The following is a 14,223-nucleotide window of genomic DNA, read 5'->3' as shown; positions in this document are numbered from 1 at the left end:
TCTACAACTATTAATATTTTTGAACTCTTGCCCAACTAGTCTCTATGTGTACATATTTATACAATGTCAGGACTATGTTTTGGCTACAATTTTATATTCTGCCTTCTGCATTTCATAATACAATAGGAACATATGTCCATAAATAGCCTCTATAAATAACCATAATTGTAACAGTTCTTTTCTATCCACATATATTGGATCGGTCCTTAAAAAATATACATGGTCTGCTGCATTAAAAATCTCTGAGAAACTATTATATAGGGCCCAGCTGTCTTAATACTCTGTGTTTTCAAATATATTTCTTGCAATGACAGCAGGCCAGTTAGAGGTGAATCTCTCTTAGTGGGAACCAATATTGCTGTATAAAGCTCTTTCATCCTGAAAATTAAAGCAATGCAACAGTATAGTATTATAACAGTGAGAAGGTCACAGAAAACCAAGTTAACATACTTGTAAGAATGAAATTCCGAATCATTTTTATCCTAAGAAACTGAAGGATCAATCCATTCTTTTCTCTCTCATCAAATGAACTGGTTAGGAAACGGTAGATTCCATCAAGAGGACTGACTTAGGTGACTCAAAAAAACCTCACTAGTTACTAACCTGGTAAGATAACTGTTGCTTTCTGGCTGGGTTTCTTTCCACATCTAATGCGGTACTCATTTATAGCATTTTCAATCTCCTGAAGCTTTTTCACCGCATCCGTGTAATCTTGCTTTCGTTTTTTCTTCACGGTTTTGCAAAGGTCGGGCTCACTGGCAAGTTTCTTCACAGCCTCAACCAGCTTTTGCTGTATTAGGAAATTGCTCTCCAGTTCTTGCAAAGCAGGATCCTGCATTCACACAATGATATTGCTTTATTTTTATGGACACACACGGTCACTGTCATATGTCCTGGATAATAAAATTTCTCTTTCTCATGCATTCTCACATCACATGCTCTTTGTGAATGAAATCTTCCTAAGTTTTACTGCTTAGGTATTCTCAAACACTTTCCTAGAAGATAAGATCTCCCTCCTCCATTTACTTTAACTTAATAGTCCAATTCTCTTTCCTTTTCAAAGAAGGGAATTGGCCTTCCATTCATTCAACTGGTTGGATGAAGATATTTTTCAAGAAGGGATCCTTCACCCAAGATTCACAGCCAGAGAATGTTATATGCATAGCTTCAGAAACAGATAAACTGAGATTCCATTCTTCTTTCTGGGTAATTCCTGGTTGCATGGCCCTGGACATATTACTTAATTTTTAATGCTTCAGTTTTTTTTTTAACTTGTAAAATGGATGTAACATCCACCTTATGAAACTATGGTGAAGATGGAAGGAAACAATGTATATGCATTGCTTAGCTCAGAGCTGGGTATACACTGAGCACTTAATAAACAGCAGTGCTAACTTTATTATTAATGGAAACCACTACTATTTTCTAAAGCCAAGATGGTCAAACTTCTACAAGAAACATGAATAGGGTCATAGTGTCTGATGACACACAAACAGGAAAGTATCCTCTATCAGTTCAGTTCAGTCGCTCAGTCGTGTCCGACTCTTTGCGACCCCATGAATCGCAGCACGCCAGGCCTCCCTGTCCATCACCAACTCCTGGAGTTCACTCAGACTCACGTCCATCAAGTCAGTGATGCCATCCAGCCTGGCTAACAAATCTTTTAACTTTATTATACCTAAAGTGCTATATGTGCGTTATCTCACTGAATACTCCTTGCATCTCTCAGAGGGAAGAACAATCATTACTCCCATTTTATTGATGAGAAAACCAGAGAATTGAGTCTTCAGAGAGGTCAATGATTTGCCAAAGGCTACTTGGTTTTAAGTGGGAGACTCTAGTGCTGAATTCTTAATTCTTAAAATAATGTTTCTCAATTTAGAGATACTTAGAGTTCATTTAATACTCTCTGTTTGGAGGAGTAAAGTCATGAGTCAATTTTAACTAAACTGTGCATGAAGGAAAGAATTCAACTTGGTCTCCATGATCACCTTTAACTGATGAGATAAAAATGTACAGCAGTAACTCAAAAACCAAAGGAACAAGTCAGCTACATTCAGCTGACAGCTTTTCTGCCTCACTGTTGACAGAAGTGCTCAGAACGGGTGCTCATACCTCTTCACTTGGCAGCAAGTTGTCATCTAATTTGAACGCGGTACCTATACGCCTTCTGACCTGAGGAGGTTTCTCACCTACGTTCAGAGGATACTCCTTGGGCATTTTGCCTGTGAGCTCCTATAAAACAGGACAGAACCGAGAGTGAGATTACTGACCCTGGCTGGAACTGTCAAACACAATTTGAAACGTTCCCCAAAGCAGATGACACTCACAGCCTCCCGCAAACAGATCTTCTTAAGCTCTTCAACTTTCTTCAGGAGCTTTTCTTGCAACAGTTTTTCCTTCTTCTTGAGTTCAAGGATCTTCTCTCTCTTTTGCTCCTCACTGACTTCTGAGTCTTGAGAACCTGGAGGTCGTGGGGGATGGGGAGGGAGGGCAGGGAAGGTTTATACAGGCATGTTTCCTTCCTTTTCAGAGGACAAAGGATTTTTAAGCCAAACCTGCTATTTAATAATAGTTTCTTTCTTTTCTCCTTGTTTCTGAACATAATAAAAGGAAACTGGAGAACATTTTCTCATGCTTCTGGGCATCTAACAGAACCTGGTAATAATATACGCCTTTTGCATTTTGGTTCAGTCATTTGGGAAGCAATGATAAAATGTTTAATGTTTCAGATACACTCAATGAAAAAATTCATTTTTCTGAGCAGGAAAGAAGGTAAGATGTTCCTGGAGATAGTTGTTTGGAATGTTCTTTTGGAAAGTAAGCAAGGCAAGGGGATATTCTGTGTTTCAGATTCACAAGCTGACAATGGGATTTAGATGAGAATATTTTTAGCGAATTATGTATACTTAGTGATACTCTCATATAAATGTTTGCAGAAAAAAAAATGTCTGCAGAGTAAGGGTTTAGGAGCAAAGATCACTTTTGGGGTGAGATGGAGTTCAAGGGTTCTAATCATGGTTGATTTTATGTTAAATGGAAAATTAGACAACTGTCTGTATCAAAACCTACACACTGGAGAAAGAAAAAGCTTCTGGACTGGATGGGGAGAAAATGTTCTTGTAAGCTCCCTGAGGCACTCACTGTCTCAGCATCTAGTGTTAATTATACAACCTGAACTTTATAACTTAACTTGCTTCATATTCTTTTAAAAATTAATTTCAAAATTTATTCAAAACTGCTGTATACTATAGGTTCTCTCATATGCTTACTTATTCTGGAAATAATGGGTTAAAAGATACATTTAAAAGTGATTTACAACCAAAAAAAAAAGGTACATTAAGATACAGATAGCTTGCACACTCTCTAATCTAAAAATATTACCTGAGGAAATTAAACTGCCATTGCTTGCCATAATGAACTGGCTTTTCGCCTCGAGTGTCACCAGTTTGGAGACCCTTGGTGCTCCTGTCTCCGTCAAGTCCATTGCGATATCGTCTAAACTCCTGGCTGAAGGGATTTTTGCCTAACACAACATGGAAAGGGAGTACATTCAGTTACACCTATTTTGAATTAATAAAATGATTCAGTTAATATGGAATAAAAATGTCAACACAAAGGACAATACAGAATTTTTATATACTATAGTAATATTTTTCAGAAAAAAATTCAGACTTCAGCTTTGTCACTAAAATGTTTTATTAATCATGCATGATTCTTCCTCATGGTATAGTTCAATCATTAACATTAAAAAGTCATGAGTGCACACACACGCAATGCCTAAAAGTTGGCAAATCTTACAACTTTCAGAGCAGGCTATATGTTGCCCATCTGTCAAATGTAAGAAAAATTAAAACAACTGATAGTAAAGTTAAAAAAAAAACCCACAAGACTCAAGAAACAAAAACCCATGAGGTTGCATCTTTTCTAAGAAAGTTTATCTTCTGAACGGAAAGTAAATGAGGGATGGGACTCTGTCCTTGTAGAAATACTTTCAGTTACTTACTTTGCTTTGCTTCCGGTCCAAGTAAAACTGATGCTGACTAATTGCCATTACCCAGATGGACCTGATGAGAGAGGAGTTCGCATACCACGTCTGCACAAAGAGGCCACTCTGCCCAAAGGTTCTTCTGGATACTGAAATCCTAAAAGATTAAGGAGAGCATTCATGATTTGTTTCTGGCCCAGCGTAACATCAAATGTACCCAGTGGGTAGTTGTAACAAAGCACCTCCTTAATTGTTTTTCCTCTGCCACACCCTTGCCTTCAAGGACCAAGCCTCTGATTTTCTCCCTTTTATGAGAAAGCCAATCACACTTGGGTAATATCTCCTCATAAAAGCAGTATATTAAACAATACAAACACACATCTTCAAAAGCAGATGAGAAAATGGACAGAGTATTAGAAAAAGAATAGACACATATATATGTATAACTGAATCACTTTGCTATATGCATGAAATTAACACAACATTGTTAAACAATTATGCTCTAATACAAAAGGAAAATCTTAAAAGTAATGAAGAGAAAATGATTATTAATATGTCAACCATATAATATTTTAGAAAAACCTAAGTCTAGTAGGCTTATGTACATAAATATAAACATTCTGAACTCTGCACAGAAGCATGATACTGGAAATAATAGAAGTTAAAAATTATTTCAAAGCAGATGAGAATTAGCCACATTGGAGACTGTACTAAAAACATCAAATCAAAGACCACAGGACATGCCACCATCACAAAAAGGTGAGAATAAACGTGTTACTTTAAAGATCAAGCAATCACGACCTGTGGGATCAGCACCTTCCTCCAAGGAAAGAGAGCATCTCAGATCTAGCTATTGTCTGGCTTTGGCACTATCAGAGGATGAACATAATAATATTGTCTGATAATATGCATGTCCAAAACTGGCCCAGATTACTGCTTATGTACTGGATGAAAAGAGAGAGGGTCAGAGGAGGACAGAGCAAGAGAAAGAAAGATGGGGGCCGGGGAGGCAGACACTGTGTTGGGGCGGGGTTGAGGGGAAAAGAGTGCCAATGATCCTTGTAGGAATCTGCCTTTTATCTCCAGGTCATCTTTTTGCCACAGCTGTTTCCTCCATCCCTCTGACCTCTAAATATCCATAAACTTATATCTGAAAAGCAACAACTGAGGGCTGATAAGGAATTCCTCCGAGGAACTCAGAGAGCCTACAATCTTGACTTTAATTCATGTTGATAATTTAGGAACTTTTTAAAGTGACTAAGAATAGCAAACTTAAAAATGAGCAAAGGATCTGAATAAACGTTTCTCTAAAGAAGGCAGACAAATGGCCAATGAGTCCATGAAAAGATGCTTGGCAAGCAAATCTAAACCAGTATGAGTTATCACTGCACACCATCAGGATAGCTATTTACACACACACACACACACACACACACACACACAACCAGAAAAATAATAGATATTAGAGGATGTGGAGAAAATGAAACTGCAGTTTTGGTAGGGATGTAAAAGGGTATAGCTGCTTTGGAAACCAGTCTGGCAGTTCCTCAGAAGGTCAGAGAATTATGATTTGATCAAGCAATTCTACTCCTAGGTATGTACCCAAGGGAAATGAAAACATGTGCACATGAATATTCATAGCAGTATATGTGGCTAGTCACTGGACCTATACAGAAAAAAAGGCTTTTATTCTCACCTCCGTGGATCATGAACTTCAACAGCAAACTTTTTCTCACGGAAATATAAGTTCTCCAGCTGTTTCCATTGGAATAACTAAGAAATGAAGAAAACAAAAAAACCACACAGCTTTAATTAACATTAACTTTTAGAAAATAAGCTTAATAATAAAAAAAATCAAGAATTGAGATTAGGCATGTGCCTTTTCACAAACTAACTATAGCATGAAACCACTTTATTCCTTCTTTTGACAGTAATCTTCACTTTATCACTGTTTCTTGAACAATAAAACCAAGCAACTGTGGGGAACATGCATACTATTTTTCCTTTGACTCAACTAAATAAAAGAGTGAGTAAGGAAATTGTAGATTCCAGTAAGCACATGCCTTCTGATCAAAGATGTTGACTTCATATTTAAATGGAAAGAGATTCAAAGGGATGTTTCAATAAGACCACAGATTAAATTTCAAAAGAATGCAAAGTGAAAGTAAAACAGAACCCCAAGCAAGGGTGATTCTCAATGATGATTTCCCTACCTACAAGAGTTCCCCTAAATGCCACAGAAACTGGATGCTAGGAATTGGAGGCTCCGTGGGGTGGGAGTGAATGCTGACACTGCCCTCTTGGTTTCTGAGCTAGAGCTTCCAGTTTTTGTAAGAAAATTCATCAACATATTCCCACTGTTGATACTCTAATGCTCCACCAGGTGTTATCTGCCAGTTGGGTGGGAGAAATACAACTTACTAGCAATGGACATCTGAAAATTTAACTTGTAAAAAGCAGCTCATTCACAGAACTGAGTGGGCCCTCCTGCATTTTCTGGGTTAATTCCCAACCCTTCACATTAGCCTGAGACCCAGCTTGTCCTTTGAACTTTGACTTCGTAGTTGGAAATTCCTCTTCTCCATCCTAGTCTTATTTGTCAGAGAAATACTAGCACAGCAATTTCATTCCACTATTAGACTTTAGCTGGATTTTTAACTTACGTTCAAAGAATCTTCATAAAACATTCTAATCATTAAGAAAATAACTTCTCTGCAATGCACCACCAGCAAAACCATTTCCTGGGGTACAGGAACCAAGACTTTTCACCAACCTTATCTAAAAGGAACAGCACAAGCGGATGGTTCCTATGCACATACAGCCGGAAGACAGACCTGTTCAAACTGGAACCCCCACCTCAAACAGTGAAATAAACCATCACCCACTGAGAACACAGAGCTTCGTCGTCTGAGCACCTAGCGTCTAACTACAGCCCTCGCCCAGGTAGAAAGGAATTCGTGGGAGCTTAAAGGTACATACCGATTTCCTAAAATGTCTGTAGTTTCCAAGCTTTCATGTCTTTTAATTCCAAGGTTCCAAAAGTGAGACAGCAAGGGGAAGGGAATCTCCGAGGTGCTCTCTCCCTCCCCCACTCCCTCCTGTCCCAGCCGGGCAGCTCCGGTGAGTTCTGCACGGAGTTTCCTAAGACACTTAGGTGTAACTCAGTTTCACAAACCGAGCCTCCCACGGCTGACACGCTACTGACATCAGCAATTCCTCCAAGTGACACCACCCCGGTTCCATTCCTTCCTCCATCAGGGAGAGGACAGCCAAGTTCTCTCTAGCAGATTTCCACGGGAGAGAGACGCACTTTCCACACGGGGTATGGGGGAGATTCAGACGGTATTTCCTGGGAAGCAAGTTGCTTTGAATCCAGGCACAAATTTCACTGGAGGCTGGGCGAAGGAGACGTTGCTCACGTTGCTCCCGGTTTACTCACCCCGGCCGTGAACAGGTTCGACAGGAAGAGCCACAATGCAGCTCAGCTGTGTTTTCCTTTGCGTCCATTCCCACACACATAAAAACTAGGGCTGGACTTGAAACCTGATCTCTGTAAAGCTGCCACCTCCCCCTCTTATCACTTACAAACGTGAAACACAAGGCTCTCCATTGGGCACATCCCAGCGTTGCGAACAGACAGCCCCCTGCAGCAAAAGCCCTACTTAAAAGGTGAAAGGTTTCAGCTAATTTTAAAGAATTTGAAAAAATGAGATGGCAACTGGGTTTGCAAATGAAGTTATGGGAATGAGACTGCATTTTTAAGTCTGAAAGGCAAAGCCATTTCCCCATCTGAAATCTTAAAAAGTTGTTGTGATGGGCGAGCGGGGTAGGGGGAATTCCCTGGCGGCTCAGTAGTTAGGACCTGGCGCTTTCACTGCTGTGAGTTCGATCCCTGGAGTTTTTGCAAAATGTGATTTCATATATGTGCCTGTAATAGTATAAAAGTGAACAGGAATGGCACATACTTCATTCATGACAGCGGTTCAGGACAGTAGAATGTACGAGGGGTTCATGGCACCACAAACTTCAACATTACCAGTCATGTTTATTTTATTAATAAAAATAAGACGAAGTCAATATGACAAAATATTCGTCATCAGCAGTTTAGGTGGTTATGCAGGTGTTGTCACATTCTTGGTATTCCTGTTTTTTTTTTTTTAAATTTCTAAAAGTTATAGAAGTTTGTATAAAATGAACAAAGGTCGGTCTATTTCATACAAGAGTGAGATTTCCACTAACCATTGGGAATCATCTAATTTAGACATGTATTACCTGTGTGGTCCTTATCACTGTTTGAAGTAGCTAGGAAAACACTTCTAACTGTAGTGGCACTTGATCTAGCTGGCCGCTGGAAATAAGCTAGCTTGTCTTTTCAAATTTCTGAGATCAATCTTCTATCATGCCTTTAAACTATCTTGGAGTTCTAGATCTCAGAGAGCCAGGATGAGGCTCTGAAAATGGAGTGGAGCTGAGGTGAAGTGGATTCCTTTACTCATTCAACATGCCTAGGAACGCACCTGGCAGGAGCAGTCAATTGCCCAATCTTCATTCCTGTCCTTTTGGCCAGTGTTTTCCTTATAGGGTAAATACAAGGTCCCTCTTTGGTCAAAACCACTGAAGATTTTGGGCCAGTGGAAGGATAAGGGGAAAATGTGAGAAAGATATCCACCAGGCTGACCTAACTTGCTAGAGTCTCTAAGAGAAATGGCCTGAATTCCCTGGTGGCCTCCAGTGTATGCACGCTCAGTCATGTCTGACTCTCTGTGACCCCATGCACTGTAGCCCACCAGGCTCTTCTGTTCATGAGATTTCCCAGCAAGAATACTGGAGTGGGTTGCCATTCTGTTCTCCAGGGGATCTTCCTGACCCAGGGATCAAACCCAAGTCTTCTGCATTGCAGGCAGATTCTTTACTTCTGAGTCATAAAGGAAGCTTCTCTTGGTGGTCTAGTGGTTAGGATTTGGTGCTTTTACTCTGTGGCCTGGGGTTCAATCCCTGATGGGGGAACTAAGATCCCTGCAAGTCAAGCTGCACAGTACAGCAAAAAAAAAAAAAAAAAAAAGAGAGAGAGAGAGAAAAATGGCCTGACATGTTAATAAATCACTCCAGTAATCCTGCCTGGAAAATTCCATGAACAGAGAAGCCTGGTGGGCTACAGCCCATGGGGTTGCAAATAGTTGGACATGACTGAGTGACTAAACAACTCTAAATAAATCACCTGAAAGATGAAGAAGATTTGCAAGAAACCATTAAAGGAAAAAGATCAAGGTTCAAAGGAAGGCACAAATGAGCTAAGTATGCTTTACATTCTCCATTGTTTGGAGAATACTGGACCCCATACAGAGAAGCACTATTATAGGGTCTGATGTCTTACAGGATAGAACAAGGCTACTACATATATTGAATCTTTCCTCATAGCTCAGTCGGAAAAGAAATCTGTGTGCAATGCAGGCAGACCTAGGTTCAATTCCTGGGTTGGGATGATCCCCTGGAGAAGGAAATGGCAACCCACTCCAGTATTCTTGCCTGTGAACAGGAGCCTGGCAGGCTACAATCCATGGGGGTCACAAGAGTTGCACACAACTTAGAGACTAAACTGCCACCAGCACTATATATATTTTATGCATGTATATGTACAGAGAAAATTTATAATTTTCATATTAAAATAGAATTTTTTTTTTGCCAAAACAGAATTCCCACTCATGGAGATTTGCCGGGGGGTGGGGGGGTGGGGGAGGTGGGAGAAGAGTTTTATTTGCTTTGCCACACAGAGTTAAGAGCATGAAAGTGGACTGTTTCCTAAAGCGATCGTTAAACCAGCCTAATGACAATCATTAACTGGTATTTATTGTTATGTGGCACTCACTAATAGGGTTGAATTTGAAATTGTGTTCTGTTTAGAATTCATGGTGTTAGTGACAAAAGGAAATCCTTGTATGGTGACAATAAAACTACAAATCAGGTCTTCCAGACTTCTTTCTGGGCTTCCCAGGTGGTGCAGTGGTAAATAATCCGCCTGCCAATAAAGGAGATGCAAGAGATGCGGGTTTGATTCCTGGGTTGGGAAGATCCCCTGAAGAAATGGAAACCTATTCCAGTAATCTTGGCCGGAAAATTCCATAGACAGAGGAGCCTGGTGGGTGACAGTTTTGAAGAGTCTACTCTATGCTCATATAGAATGATTAGTTGTGCTCTTTAGCATCAAAGAGATACCCCACATCCAAGGTAAGAGAAATCCAAGTAAGACAGTAGGTGTTGTAAGAGGGCATCAGAGGGCAGACACACTGCAGCCATAATCACAGAAAACTAGTCAATCTAACCACACTGGGACCACAGCCTTGTCTAACTCAGTGAAACTAAGCCATGCCATGGGGCCACCCAGAATGGGCGGGTCATGGTGGAGAGGTCTAACAGAATGTGGTCCACTGGAGAAGGGAATGGCAAACCAATTCAATATTCTTGCCTTGAGAACCCCATGAACAGTATGAAAAGGCAAAATGATAGGACACTGAAAGAGGAACTCTCCAGGTCAGTAGGTACCCAATATGCTACTGGAGATCAGTGGAGAAATAACTCCAGAAAGAATGAAGGGATGGAGCCAAAGCAAAAATAGTACCCAGCTGCGGATGTGACTGGTGATAGAAGCAAGGTCTGATGCTGTAAACAGCAATATTGCATAGGAACCTGGAATGTTAGGTCCATGAATCAAGGCAAATTGGAAGAGGTGAAACAGGAGATGGCAAGAGTGAATGTTGACATTCTAGGAATCAGCTAACTAAAATGGACTGGAATGGGTTAATTTAACTCAGATGACCATTATATCTACTACTGCAGGCAGGAATCCCTTAGAAGAAATGGAGTAGCCATCATGGTCAACAACAGAGTCCAAAATGCAGTACTTGGATGCAATCTCAAAAACGACAGAATGATCTCTGTTCGTTTCCAAGGCAAACCAATCAATATCACGGTAATCCAAGTCTATGCCCCAACCAGTAATGCTGAAGAAGCTGCAGTTGAATGGTTCTATGAAGACCTACAAGACCTTTTAGAACTCACACCCAAAGAAGATATCCTTTTCATTATAGGGGACTGGAATGCAAAAGTAGGAAGTCAAGAAACACCTGGGGTAACAGGCAAATTTGGCCTTGGAATGCAGAATGAAGCAGGGCAAAGACTAATAGAGTTTCCCAAGAAAATGCACTGGTCATAGCAAACACCCTTTTCCAACAACACAAGAGAAGACTCTACACATGGACATCACCAGATGGTCAACACCAAAATCAGATTGATTATATTCTTTGCAGCCAAAGATGGAGAAGCTCTATACAGTCAACAAAAACAAGACCAGGAGCTGACTGTGGCTCAGATCATGAACTCCTTATTGCCCAATTCAGACTTAAATTGAAGAAAGTAGGGAAAACCACTAGACCATTCAATATGACCGAAATCAAATCCCTTATTAATATACAGTGGAAGTGAGAAATAGATTTAAGGCACTAGATCTGATAGATGAGCTATGGACAGAGGTTCATGACATTGTACAGGAGACAAGGATCAAGACCATCCCCATGGGAAAAAAAATGCAAAAAAGCAAAATGGCTGTCTGAGGAGGACTTACAAATAACTGTGAAAAGAAGAGAAGCGAAAAGCAAAGGAGAAAAGGAAAGATATAAGCATCTGAATGCAGAGTTCCAAAGAATAGCAAGGAGAGATAAGAAAGCCTTCTTCAGCAACCAATGCAAAGAAATAGAGGAAAAGAAACAGAATGGGAAAGACTAGAGATCTCTTCAAGAAAATTAGAGATACCAAGGGAACATTTCATGCAAAGATGGGCTCAATAAAGGACAAAAATGGTATGGACCTAACAGAAGCAGAAGATATTAAGAAGAAGTGGCAAGAATACACAGAAGAACTGTACAAAAAAGATCTTCATGACCCAGATAATCACGATGGTGTGATCACTCATCTAGAGCCAGACATCCTGGAATGTGAAGTCAAGTGGGCCTTAGAAAGCATCACTACAAACAAAGCTAGTGGAGGTGATGGAATTCCAGTTGAGCTATGTCAAATCTTGAAAGATGATGCTGTGAAAGTGCTGCACTCAATATGCCAGCAAATTTGGAACACTCAGCAGTGGCCACAGAACTGGAAAAGGTCAGTTTTCATTCCAATTCCAAAGAAAGGCAATGCCAAAGAATGCTCAAACTACCACACAATTGCACTCATCTCACACACTAGTAAAGTAATGCTCAAAATTCTCCAAGCCAGGCTTCAGCAACATGTGAACCAAGAACTTCCTGATGTTCAAGCTGGTTTTAGAAAAGGCAGAGGAACCAGAGATCAAATTGCCAACAACATCCGCTGGATCATGGAAAAAGCAAGAGAATTCCAGAAAAAACATCTATTTATGCTTTCTTGACTATGCCAAAGCCTTTGACTGTGTGGATCACAATAAACTGTGGAAAATTCTGAAAGAGATGGGAATACCAGACCACCTGACCTGCCTCTTGAGAAACCTATATGTAGATCAGGAAGCAACAGTTAGAACTGGACATGGAACAACAGACTGGTTCCAAATAGGAAAAAGAGTACGTCAAGGCTGTATATTGTCACCCTGCTTATTTAACTTCTCTGCAGAGTACATCATGAGAAACACAAGCTGGAATCAAGATTGCTGGGAGAAACACCAATAACCTCAGATATGCAGATGACACCACCCTTATGGCAGAAAGTGAAGAGGAACTAAAAAGCCTCTTGATGAAAGTGAAAGAGGAGAGTGAAAAAGTTGGCTTAAAGCTCAACACTCAAAAAACGAAGATCATGGCATCTGGTCCCATCATTTCATGGGAAATAGATGGGGAAACAGTGTCAGACTTTATTTTGGGGGGCTCCAAAATCACTGCAGATGGTGACTGCAGCCATGAAATTAAAAGATGCTTACTCCTTGGAAGAAAAGTTATGACCAACCTAGACAGTGTATTCAAAAGCAGAGACATTACTTTGCCAACAAAGGTTCGCCTCTTCAAGGCTATGGCTTTTCCAGTGGTCATGTATGGATGTGAGAGCTGAACTGTGAAAAAGGCTGAGCACCAAAGAATGATGCTTTTGAACTGTGGTGTTGGAGAAGACTCTTGAGAGTCCCTTGGACTGCAAGGAGATCCAACCAGTTCATTCTGAAGGAGATCAGCCCTGGGATTTCTTGGAAGGAATGATGCTAAAGCTGAAACTCCAGTACTTTGGCCACCTCATGCGAAGAGTTGACTCACTGGAAAAGACTCTGATGCTGGGAGGGTTTGGGGTCAGGAGGAGAAGGGGACGACAGAAGATGAGATGGTTGGATGGCATCACTGACTCGATGGACGTGAGTCTGAGTGAACTCTGGGACAGGGAGGCCTGGTGTGCTGTGATTCATGGGGTCACAAAGAGTTTGACACGACTGAGCAACTGAACTGATTAGCATCAAAACAGGGAAGATAGCAGGAGATGAAATAATAGCTAGGATTAACTTTGAGATTACAAAATAAATAGATATATAACTGAAAAAGTCAAAGAGGAGCAATGAGAACAGTGATAGTAGCAGACAGATAATAAAAAAAAACTACAATTGGAAAAGAATGTTTCCTTAGGTTACAAATCATCTTGTCTTAGGAAAAGAAAGTGTCAAAGATGTAATAACTGACACAGAAAACCAAAGCTGAATCAAATCCCACTGAAGAAGTGAATGTGTATATAATACCATAAGTTAAGTCACTTGCTCAGTCGTGTCCGACTCTTTGCAACCCCATGGACTGTAGCCCAGCAGGCTCCTCCATCCATGGGATTCTCCAGGCAAGAATACTGGAGTGGGTTGCCATTTCCTCTCCAGGGGATCTTCCTCACCCAGGGATCAAACCCAGGTCTCCCACATTGCAGGCAGATGCTTTAATCTCTGAGCCACCAGGGAAGCATAGTCAGAACCCAGTCCCTTTATACTTAGATGTAAAGGAGGTTGACAGTTTTAGAATAATTGTCACACATTATTACACTTTGGGGCTTCCCTGGTGGCTCAGCGGCAGAGAATCTGCCTGCCAATGCAGGAGACTTGGGTTTGATCCCTGGGTTCGGGAGATCCCCTGGAGAAGGAAATGGGAACCCACTCCAGTATTCTTGCCTGGAGAATCCCACGCACAGACGAGCCTGGTGGGCTACAGACCATGGGGCTGCAGAGGCAGAAATAACCGAGCAACTAAACAATT

The 14,223-nt window shown here is 40.7% G+C and overlaps 1 protein-coding gene across 12 annotated transcripts in view; it reads right to left on the bottom strand.

Moving 5' to 3' along the window:
- FRMD4B (FERM domain containing 4B) overlaps positions 1-14,223 on the bottom strand; it is a 375,185-nt gene that overhangs the window by 21,343 nt on the left and 339,619 nt on the right. For all 12 annotated transcript variants that reach the window (XM_069561668.1, XM_069561673.1, XM_069561676.1 and 9 more), the window contains 6 exons: positions 5,685-5,761; positions 4,007-4,145; positions 3,385-3,526; positions 2,331-2,464; positions 2,116-2,235; positions 604-832 (listed from right to left, as the gene is read on the bottom strand). In XM_069561668.1, the coding sequence (XP_069417769.1) occupies positions 604-832; positions 2,116-2,235; positions 2,331-2,464; positions 3,385-3,526; positions 4,007-4,145; positions 5,685-5,761 (841 nt within the window). The remainder of the gene's footprint in view (positions 1-603; positions 833-2,115; positions 2,236-2,330; positions 2,465-3,384; positions 3,527-4,006; positions 4,146-5,684; positions 5,762-14,223) is intronic.

This window comes from Ovis canadensis, chromosome 19, assembly GCF_042477335.2.
Source record: "Ovis canadensis isolate MfBH-ARS-UI-01 breed Bighorn chromosome 19, ARS-UI_OviCan_v2, whole genome shotgun sequence".
NCBI classification, from domain to species: Eukaryota; Metazoa; Chordata; class Mammalia; order Artiodactyla; family Bovidae; genus Ovis; species Ovis canadensis.
Note: the sequence above shows the minus strand (reverse complement) of the source record. Positions and strands in the feature narration are given on the sequence as shown.